Below are 11,177 nucleotides of genomic sequence, written 5' to 3' on the forward strand. Positions count from 1 at the left end.
TTCGGACTCCATTTCCCGCAGACAGATCGCGCTGCACTCTGAAACCGTTGAAAGATGGTGCCAAAGGTGGACGGAAACAAAGGGATTTCTGGGATGTGAAGCGATGCATCACGGGGCATTGGGACAGGACCCAGAATCCCCCGCACCCACGCCCCCTTCCCACAACCCATGGCGCCAGAATGGGAAACGGTGCTCTGTGAGATAGCTGCCCAAATGTGGCCACGACAGTGCGCTGGGCAGCTGTCAGTGTGGACAGAGTGCAGCGCTTTCCCTACTCAGCTGCACGAAGTCAGGTTTAACTCACAGCGCTGTACATCGGCAAGTGTAGCCAAGGCCTGAGATCTAATCCTGTATCAGCAACAGCAGCAGCTTGGCAGGACAGTTATGACTAATTCAGAATTAAATGATGACCACAGTCATTTTAATACAATTTTGGTGTTTTAATAAATTCAGTAAAGTTTGTAATTTATTAAAGAGTAAAAAACCAAGGACAGTATTAAGCCAACATCAGCATTACTCCCTTTGTTCTACATATTTCCACATCAGTGATGCTGCAGCTCAGCAGCACTTCCAGTTATCCAAAAGTTTTGGCTGTCTTCCAGGGCATTCAGATAACCGGGTGTGTGCTGTATATCAGTAACATATCAATAGTTCATATCATATAAGAGTCAAAATAAAATGAATCAAAACACTAAAGTGGAAACAAACTGTTTTACATTATCAAAACAAAGGAAATCGACTTTCTCCCGTCAACACAATCCCATGTTTTGACAAAACTGCATTTTCTAACCAGAGTCAGAAGATCTGCCTAGTGCAGTGTGGACACATCAGCACAGCTGCGAGACCCTGGTCCAGCAATTGTAGGGTTACTATGCAGTGTGGTCTCTTATGGGGGGAGGGATAGCTCAGTGGTTTGAGCATTGGCCTGCTAAACCCAGGGTTGTAAGTTCAATCCTTGAGGGAGCCACTTAGGGATCTGGGGCAAAATCAGTACTTGGTCCTGCTAGTGAAGGCAGGGGGCTGGACTTGATGACCTTTCAGGGTCCCTTCCAGCTCTATGAGATAGGTATATCTCCATATATATTATTATTAAGCGCAGACTTGGAAACACCAAGTCCATAAGCCTGGCTCCCACAGACCCGGCTAATCTTAGGGAGTATGGACACACGCACTGTGTCATTCAAAGGCATGTACTGTCCAGTTCCCGCCAAGAGAGGTGGGACGCTCTAATGGCAGGGCACTGGCTTGGGACTCAGGAGACATGGGCAAGGCAGTGTTCTGCCACAGACTTGCTGTGTGACCTTGGGCAAGTCACTTAGCCTCTTTGTGCCTCAGTTCCTGGTTATAAAGTTGGGATAGTGGCACTGTCCTACTGCACAGGGGTGTATATTCAGGATAACTACATTAAAGATTGTGAAGTGCTCAGATGCTATGGTAACAGCAGACTTATAACTACGTAGGACAGATAAATAGGGGACTGTTGCTAACTAATATCACAAGAAGACAGCTGGGTAAGATTTGGCCCTCAGTCAATCCAGTACTTGAAGCCAGTTGGACAATGAATGAATGAAGTCAATGGGACAAAAAAATGTTGGCTTGTATTCAAATCACATTTACACTGGTGAAAATCAGTCATCATGCCCATGGCTTACATCCGTGTAAATGAGTGTGGAATAGGACAAATTTGGGTCAAATTGCCTGAAATGTCACAGGACTCGGGGCAGTGCTGTGTTTACTCAGCAGAGTGGTTGTGTGAAAGGGTTCTTTATCACTACTTCTAGTCTGCTCACACGGGGAAACAAAGCACAGAAATAGGAGCACATATATTATCAAGGTAACTGCAAGAATTCTGATTGTATTGTATCTTGGGACAGGATAGGACACTGGACTGGGGGGTCAAAAGTGTGCCCAGAGCTATTCATTTCACTGGGAATTGGGCATCCAAACCTTGACCATCGCAGTGTTATTCTTAAGTCACTGGTCATGGTAGGGCTATCACTTTAGACCAGGGGTCTCAAACTCAAATGACCACGAGGGCCACATGAGGACTAGTACATTGGCCCGAGGGCCGCATTTACTGACACCTCCCCACCCCGCCACCCTCGGCCCCGCCCCCACTCCACCCCTTCAATGAGGCCCTGCCCCTGCCCCCATTCCAACCCCTTCCCCGAAATCCCAACTCTGCCCCCTCCCTGCCCCCAGGGGGTGCAGGAGGGGTGTGGGATGTGGTGGGGGCTCAGGGCAGGGAGTTGGGGTGTGGGGTGCAGGAGGGGTGAGGGGTACAGCAAGGGGTTAGGGTGCAGGGTGCGGCAGGGGGTCGGGGTGCAGGGTGCAGCAGGGGGCTCAGGGCAGGGGGTCAGGGTGCAGGGTGCAGCAGGGGGCTCAGGGTGCAGCAGGGGGCTCAGGGCAGGGGGTTGGGGTGCAGGGTGTGGCAGGGGACTCAGGGCAGGGGGTCGGGGTGCAGGAGAGGTGCAGGGTGCGGCAGGGGGCTCAGGGCAGGGGGTTGGGGTGCAGGAGGAGTGTGGGGTGCAGCAGGGGTTTCAGGGCAGGGGGTCGGGGTGCAGGAGGGGTGCAGGGTGTGACAGGGGGCTCAGGGCAGGGGTTTCGGCTGCAGGAGGGGTTCAGGGGGCGGGCTCCAGCCCGACGCACACCGGGGGCAGGGCAGGCTCCCTGCCTGCCTGCCTGCCCTGCCCCCGCACCGCGCTGTGCCGGGAAGCGGCCGAAACCTGGGGGAGGAGGGGCGCAGGGGTGTGTGTGGCTGTTGCTTCAGGCACCGCCCCTAGCAGCTCCCATTGGCCGGGAATGGGGAATCGAGGCCAATGGGAGCTGCTGGGGGCGGTGCCTGAAGCAACAGCCACACACACCCCTGCGCCCCTCCTCCCCCAGGTTTCGGCCACTTCCCGGCTTGGGGGCAGGGCAGGCAGGCAGCCGGAGCTGCTCTAGCTAAACGCTGCGGGAGGGCGGGAGGTCCGCGAGGAGGTCGCGGGCCGCGTGTTTGAGTCCCCTGCTTTAGACAAATCACTAATACCATGGTGTAGAGCTGAAGTACATGACTTGCCAATGGTCATTGGCGCAAATCATTAAAAGGTATTTAGGCTCCTAACTCCCTTTGGAATCAAGGGGAGTTAGGCACCTCAGTACCTGTGAGATCTGGGCCTTTGTGTGTATCTGGTGTCTGCACTCTTAGGCCCTGGTTTGTGAGGCTGAAGAGGCTGTGTTTGAGCTTCACCTGCCTGTGTCTTTCTGTCACCCTGTCCATACCTCTCTGGCTGGCCCACTGCCTGAGCAGCTCTGTCCCAACCCCCTCTCTGTTTGTGACACTTATTCTAGACTAGAAGAGCAGCCCACCCAGCTGCTGTCTGAAATCTTCAGTTCCCTGGAGCCAGAGCTGAGAGGATTTATAGATACCTGCAATAAAGTCCAACAGTTTAGCTGCCTGCAGGTCCTGGTTACCCTGAATGACTACATGTTTGAGATGCAGGGCTCTTCCGCAGCCACCTCCTCCTCCTTCCTCAATGTGGGCCTCAGCAACATCCTGCTCCTGGCCAAGAACAACTTCAACAAGTGCATTGTGAGTCTCCATCTGTAAGCAGAGATGAGCCTCGGCGCGCTGGAGCCCCAAGCCAGCATTTACCCTTTGTGCGAATGAATGGAGCTTCTGGGTCTGATGCTTAGCTGGAGTAAACCAGCCTGGCTCCATTGAAGTCAGTCCCCCTACCCCCCAGTGAAGCCAATGCTTGTGTGGATTTGGCTCTCAGTTCTTGTGAGAATTAAAATCTCCCTGCATCATGCATTGCTAGTGCGTATGCGAGGACGTCCCCACTTGTATGGGCACGCTGCGTAGGCCGTACTTTTACACAGGGCTGGGAGGCCAAGGGATTTCAAACAGCACATTCCTAAAAGCAGTGGCTGAAAATGCATCACTAGGAACTTTCCTGTCTCGGTGCTTTTAGCAGTGGCTGAAAGTGAGCTGCAAGTTATTGCCAACTGGTCATTGTTCGGCCATCTGCGTGGAGCGGTACACGGCTTTCACACTAGCTGCTAGTAGACAGATGCTCATATCTAGGGTGACCAGACAGCAAGTGTGAAAAATCGGGACAGGGGCTGGGGGGGTAATAGGAGCCTATGTAAGAAAAAGACCCAAAAATCAGGACTGTCCCTATAAAATCGGGACATCTGGTCACCCTACCCATATCACAAAAGCACCACAGCTGGAACTCATGCCTGCCCTTTGTGGCTATCTCGGCTCAGGCTGAGTGCTAGATAAACATTATTTTAGCATTATCCCAGAGACCAAAGATTGAATCCTCCCTGGAGACCGAACTCCCCTCGCTTCTTTAGAAGTGGTCCGTCAGTGGCACAGTGCTGGGGCATTGGAGGGGAAGCTTGCCCTGCCAATGGCCATGTTGTACTAGTTCTGAGGCAAGCGGACTCAAGGGCTGTCATTCTGGGCTGGAGGAAGGCTAATAATACTAGTGATGTTTGCTGATGTATACCACACAGGAGGTCAGACTAGACGATCCCAGTGGTCCCTTCTGGCCTTAAAATCTGCCAGCCTATGAATGAAAGCACTGAAATTGACCATGTTATCATTCCTGATTCATTCCTGTCGGTTACGAGTACAGGGCTCAGCTGGCTCTGATGCTGGCATGCAGGCTCTAGTGGGGATTGCTTGCTGACAGGCTCTTTGGCATGCCAACCCCAGAGCCAGGGACTGGCCAAGTCTGAGAGTGTTCTGTTTTATTCTATTGCTCCCAGTGTGTCCTGTGCAAAGAAATCGAGGAAGCGAAGGTACCTAGCAGGGCTAAGGGCGGGATCCTGCCTTTCGTCAGCCGCTTTGAGGAGTTCGTGAATTTCTCGGAGGATGTGTTCAGATGGGCTCAGCGGAGAGGCGAGCTGGATAAAGCTCACACCAAACTGGTGGGCAGCGTCTTCAGCAGCAGTGAGTACAGAGAGCCAGTGGTGGAGTAAGCTTAGACCTGAATCACAACATTCAGATCTGGAGCAGTATTTCAAACCCCCTCTTTTAAAGCCCAGGGTGTTTGGATCTGGATTCTGGTTCTGTTAGTGGCACAGAGAGGCCAGCATGAAATTTGGATCCTGATCCAAGTTGGAACACTGAAATCCCTCACACACCCCCACACACATATATGCAGCCACCCATGTGTATGCACTATGCACAGAAAAACACACCCACATGCAAAGGCTTGTTTGGGGTCCCAGAGGGATGGCATAGAGTCACTCTTCCTTCCTTCCTGAGCTGCACCAAGTGAAAACCCAGTACAGCTGAGGGCTGAGAATGCATTTCCTGGCTATAGATACACTGAAGCAGAGAGAATACAAGAGCAATATTAAGAAGTCTCAGGAGGTGCAGAGTCACTGGAATAAGTTGTTAGAAAGAAGGTCTCCCCCCAAAAAGCACTGCTGTACATTGGCCAAGAGAAAGAGAGGGAGGTTGGTAGTTTGCAGGTTGCACTCTGCATTGCCGTGCAAGAGATCCTAACGTGGGTCTCAAAGCTGGTCTCTTGCTTCCGAGCCTGGCAGGGGCTCAGGGTGCTGTGGAAACGATACCCCCTCCACACACCAGAAGGCTGAGCTGCCCAGACTTTGCAAGCTGGAAAGCTACATTAGCACCTTTCCCTGATGCAGAGGGCGGAGCCTTCTTTGCATATTATCCTGGATGCTGCCTCACTAATGCAATCAGTACCAGGCCTGTCAGAGCACCAGCTGCGTTTATTATAAAGCATCTGAGATAGGAAATAAAAATAAATTACATAAATCGTTATTTACATTACAATGTTATTCTCCCTCTGGTATTGGAACCAGCCAGCCATTCAGATGGGACAGGCTAAGAGCCATTAGCTCCAAAGCATAATCTATAGGCAAGACTCTAGGGCTAGGAAGGTTGAATCAGTCTGTAGACTGGACCGATAGGACTTGCCTAGACTCTCTGGAAGACCCTTCTGGATTTGTGCATGGTGGGCTTAACTCATCCTGTCTTTTCACCTTGTATCTCCCCTCCATTCCTCCCCATCTTGATTATCAAAAGGTCCCTCTAGGCCTATGGGCTTTCTCCCTTTCTTTTTAGTCAATAGTCTGGCCTCAGCAAACCTGAAGGTCAATACAGACATGGTCATGATGGAAAACTTCCACCACATCCACTGCTTTCTGTACCAAAAGAAGATCCAGTGCTTGGAAAGCAAGAGAAGGGAAGCCAAGCAAAGGTACCGTGAGCACCTGGAGAGATATGTCACCAAGTACCTGGGACAGCCACTGGAGAAACTCAACGTGAGTACATTGCAAGCCACAACCTCCTCTGTCTATAGCAGGGGTAGGCAACCTATGGCACGTGTGCCGAAGGCGGCACGTGAGCTGATTTTCAGTGGCACTCACACTGCCCGGGTCCTGGCCAGCAGTCCGGGGGGATCTGCATTTTAATTTAATTTTAAATGAAGCTTCTTAAACATTTTAAAAAAACTTATTTACTTTACATACAACAATAGTTTAGTTATATATTATAGACTTATAAAAAGAGACCTTCTAAAAACATTAAAATGTATTACTGGCAAGCGAAACCTTAAATTAGAGTGAATAAATGAAGACTCGGCACACCACTTCTGAAAGGTCGCCGACCCCTGGTCTATAGTATGTATCTGTCACTCCTTACTAGCCTACCTGAGCACCTCATAGTCTTTAATGGATTTATCCTCGCACCATGCCTAAGTCCTTTTTACAGCTGGGGAACCAAGATGCAGAAAGGCTAAGTGACTTGCCTAAGGTGGTAGAGCAGCAACTGGAACCAAGTCTACCATGTGCTTGGCTAGTGCCCTAACCACTGGACCAGTCTACCTCTCCAGCAGGCATTACCCAGGAAGTCCCAAGGCTAATCTGAAGCACCCTTTTGACCAGGGCCGGCTCCATGAACCAGCAAAGGAAGCAGGTGCTTGGGGTGGCCAATGGAAAGGGGCGGTACGTCCGGGTCTGCGGCGGCAATTTGGCGACGGGCCCCTCAGTCCCTCTCGGAGCGAAGGACCCGCTGCCGAATTATGAAGCGGCGCGGTAGAGCTGCCGCCGAAATGCCGCTGATCACAGCTTTATCTTTTTTTTTTCTTTTTTTTCCCCGCTTCGCCGCTTGGGGCAGCAAAAAAGCTGGAGCTGGCCCTGCTTTTGACACTGCAAAAAGAAAAAAATAAGTGTTTTAACCAGAGCTAGCTCTCTCTGGTTAAAATAGCAGTAAAGCCACAGCAACTCAGGTCAGCCACCTGAGTTCAGACCCAGGCTGTCCTATAGGCTTGAATCCGAGTTTCCCTATCTTCAACATGATCTTAATCCGAGTTAGCTAATCTGAGTTGAGAATGCAGTTTTTGTTGCTGTGTAGACAAGACTTACTTTGCTCTCACCTCCTTTATCCCCTACAATACTAGGCAGCCCTTGCTATCTAATATCCTAGCCCTAGCACAAATCTCATGCTTTATATGTCAAAAGTACTTCTCAAACATTGGCTGAATGAGGTCCTTTTTCCCTGTGGGGGATAATTCAATTTTTGCCCTAGAGCAGGCAAGCTTCTGCCCTCTAGAAATGAATACAGCCCTTCCCAAAATGCTGAGGATACAAACTCTGCAACTAAACCCTCTATTGGATTCACACACCCCATCCAAGAGACATTTGGAGGACAGGACAGGAAGGGGTTGCCCTGTTTGTGAGATCAAAGCCAGAATTACTCCGGTGAGACTCACCATGTCTGTGCATCGCTGCTCTCTCTAGCTGGCATCAGTGGGTAACACAGCCCCACTATTGTACGTGAGCGAGCAGAACAGCTTGTGCAGCTCACCTGAATTGGCTTTGAACTGAAGGGACAGATTTCTATCACTGCTTTCTCTTTTGGCTGCATGTCTGTGGCTGCTGATGCCGGTTCTTTCTCGATGGCTGCTAGCGCAGAGCCTCCTAACATAATTTCAGGGTTCCCAAGTGATTGATTTGTTAACTGAACTAAAAGCATGGCTCCACTCAAGCGGACATTCAGCTCTTTCCCATAGTTCCTTGCCACTCCACTAACCCCTTGCTGTTCTGATTAATGCTCACCCACCTGCTCATTGGCCTATAACTTCTAATAAAAGCTAGGCCCAGCTGGACTTAATTGAAATGCCTTTTGGTTTTGATTTGCTTCTGGTCTTCGCTATCAAACGCCTCCTGCCCCTGGAAGATCTGCTCAGCTATGACACCAGCCAGAGCTTCAATCAACTCGCTGCCTGTGCTAATTGTTTTGTCTTCCATTGATGAGGGCTGAGTGGAATTTCATTGTTGGTGGCAAGGCAAAGCGACTACATTTGTGGTGTCCATTAGCAGTGCTCTGCTCAGTGAGAGGAATCCTGAGCAGTATCTTTGCTGCCCACAGCTGCTCCCCATGTGACTCTTCAGTTATGAGCTGCTTAATTTACTGACATGGGGTAAAATTTTCAAAAGTGACCAGCTGATTTAAGAACTTAAGTCCCCTTTTCATTTAGGAGGTGTAAGGGCTTGTCTATGCAAATGCTTTGTTCACAGCAAGCTGGGGTGCTGGGCACTAACCGTCCATTGGACCCTGCTGCCGTGCACTAACAGCTCCCTTGTGTACAGCCGCTTGGTGTGCTGCAGGCTAGCGTGGGCTAGATTTACACCCCAGCTTCCCACCAAGTAAGTGTTTGTGTGAACAAGCCCCAAGTATCACTGAAAGTCTGGGGGACATAGGAGCTCACATCACTGTTGGGACAGCAGGGGAGTCATTCAGCGGCTGGTGCACCCCTCAGGACCAGCATGGTGTACCAACCTCTTCTACTCTAGCGCCCCCTGTCAATGGTCACTCCAGTCGTGGGGTGATTTGCCCCTTTTCATGGGTCTGCTCTCTGCCCAGCTTGCTTCTAGTCCCACCCATTCAGGGGGAGAACAAGACCAATCAAGCAGAAGCCTAATGACCCTGTCCCAAGCCTTCAGCCCCACTATGGACTCAATAGTCCTTGTCCCCCTTTGTGTCAGGACTTTTGCCTCCCCTTCTTTGAGTGTTAGTAGGGGAAAACAGGCCCCCCATCTCCAGTCCAGGGACCTTGCATTAAGCAGCCAGGGTCTGCTCCGATAGACTCGCTACTGTTTCCCTGGCCCACTTTCTTCAGGCTGATGCCGAGTCCCCTTAGGCTCTCTGGCAGCATGCAGCCACCCACAGGCTGGGCCTCCTCCTTCTCCAGGCACCTGGGACATCTCTCCCTAAGTGCCTTCTCCTGGGAGCTCCATTCCTCAAGTCTCCCTCCCCAGAAGGCTTCACTTTCTAGGAGAAGCCTTTTAACTCAGCTGTGGTTGGTCAGCCACTTAATCACAGCTGGGGAAGTAACTGTGCTGCCTATTAACCCCCTGTGTGGCTGCTACGAGGGGGAGAGAGAAGGGTGAAGGAGTGTATGCACCCGATAATAGAGACAAACTCCAGGAACTAGTTTTTCCTACTGCCAGCACTGTGGAGCCAATATCCTGGATCAGCAGAAGAGAAACCTCTGTTCTCTTCTGCTTTATGCAGCCCGTATAAAGCCACCAGCTATATTTGGATGCCAGAACCTTTATATTTGATGAGGTATGTGGAGCAAAAAGAACCACAGGTTGCTTTTCAAATATCAGGTAGCATCAGTGTTGCTAAAGGCATCCTCCTCTGCAGAACATAAAGACTCTGGCTCTGCACGAACGGTCAGATCTGCTCAGTCAAAGCCCAGCAAGAGGCCTGAGAAAAGGCTTCTGGAGTCAGCCGAAAAAGAGCTCAGTAGAACCACACTGTGGAACAGCTGGTGCATGATTTGTCTCCTTTGCCTCCCCAGCATTTCTTCGAGGGGGTGAAAGCCCGTGTGGCTCAGGGGGTGAAAGAAGAGGAAGTGAGTTTCCAGCTGGCGTACAGCAAGCAGGAACTGCGGAAGGTGATAGAAAAGTACCCTGGCAAGGAGGTGAAGAGAGCTCTGGATACTCTCTACAGGAAGATTCACAAGTATCTCTCCCCTGAGGAAAACCTCCTGCCGGTAAATATGGCCTGGGCACCGCTCACAGGGTGCAATGCAGTGGTGGCTTCATGTGTTTTGGGGGCCAAGCTTGCCAGGCAACAATAAATGGCAGAGGGAAGGGAACCTCCTATCTCCTCCTCTCTGACCATCACTCCCACTGTGTTGATTCCCTTTTCGTGCCCATTGTTTCATCTCCTCAAACCATCCTCTGTTATTTCTATCCTCCCTCTTCCCAGTGACTTGTCTCTGCTCCCTGCTTCTCTTAGTATCTTTAGTTACTCATGAAGTCTGAAAATTAGTGGGAATTCCTCCATCTCTGCTCCCTTAGGGGGAACTCTTACTGGGTTAGTTTTGGGGCGTAGGGCCCAGATCCTCAAAGGTATTTAAGCACCCAGCATCCATTAATTTCAATGGGAGATGGGTTCCTAAGTGCCTTTGAGGATGTGGGCCTAGAAGCTCCAAGGTCAGCCCTCTGCATGTCCCTTCCTCTTGGGCTGGCGGTTGCACTCATGCAGCAGGCAGTGAAAAACGTGCCTCTGTGGGTGTGGATGGTTACGTAGTGTTGCAGCAAACCCCGGAGGGGAGCAGGGTAGGACGCTCCCAGTAAGAGAGGTCATTGACTCCAAGTGTTTTACCTACAGGTGGTCTGGCGAGCCATGGAACAGGAGTTCATACGGCAGTATCAAGAGTTCGAGAATCTGATCCAGCGCTGCTACCCAGGGTCAGGGATCACAATGGACTTCACCGTGGAGGACTTGCTGAACTATTTTATCTCCATCACTCAGTCCAGCATGTGAAAGCAATTCCTGCTGACTAGGCGCGTGGTGAGAACAGCTCCCGCTGGTGCCAAAAAAGCTCCATCAGCAGCCAAGGAGCTGAAATGACCATGTGAAAATTTACTCCGGACTGACATTTGGCACAAGAGTTCTCAGCCTAGGTTTAACCCAATATGGGGGTCTACTGAATTAAAGGGGAACTTTCACAGTCGTCAGCCTAAAAATTGACCTTCCCTGAGAGTGGAAGCTTTGGGATTCCTTTTCCCCCAACAGATCCATGCACAGCCAATAATAAGCCCAAACTGCTGGGTTTCTGTGACTCTCATGGTGAGTGCTGTCACCTCCTACAGCATTGCTTTGTAACATCCTGTCAGAGTGAGTGGTCATAGAA

At 50.8% G+C, this 11,177-nt stretch overlaps 1 protein-coding gene across 1 annotated transcript in view; it reads left to right on the forward strand.

Annotated features, from left to right (window-relative positions):
- The window catches only part of LOC135883718 (exocyst complex component 1-like), a 58,117-nt gene extending 47,310 nt beyond the window's left edge, over positions 1-10,807 (forward strand). The window contains exons 13-17 of the mRNA XM_065410957.1: positions 3,331-3,571; positions 4,759-4,942; positions 6,089-6,288; positions 9,834-10,028; positions 10,652-10,807. Coding sequence (XP_065267029.1) covers positions 3,331-3,571; positions 4,759-4,942; positions 6,089-6,288; positions 9,834-10,028; positions 10,652-10,807 — 976 coding nt within the window. The remainder of the gene's footprint in view (positions 1-3,330; positions 3,572-4,758; positions 4,943-6,088; positions 6,289-9,833; positions 10,029-10,651) is intronic.
- Positions 10,808-11,177: the final 370 nt, after the last annotated feature.

The sequence above is a fragment of the Emys orbicularis genome, chromosome 9 (genome assembly GCF_028017835.1).
Source record: "Emys orbicularis isolate rEmyOrb1 chromosome 9, rEmyOrb1.hap1, whole genome shotgun sequence".
NCBI lineage: Eukaryota > Metazoa > Chordata > Testudines > Emydidae > Emys > Emys orbicularis.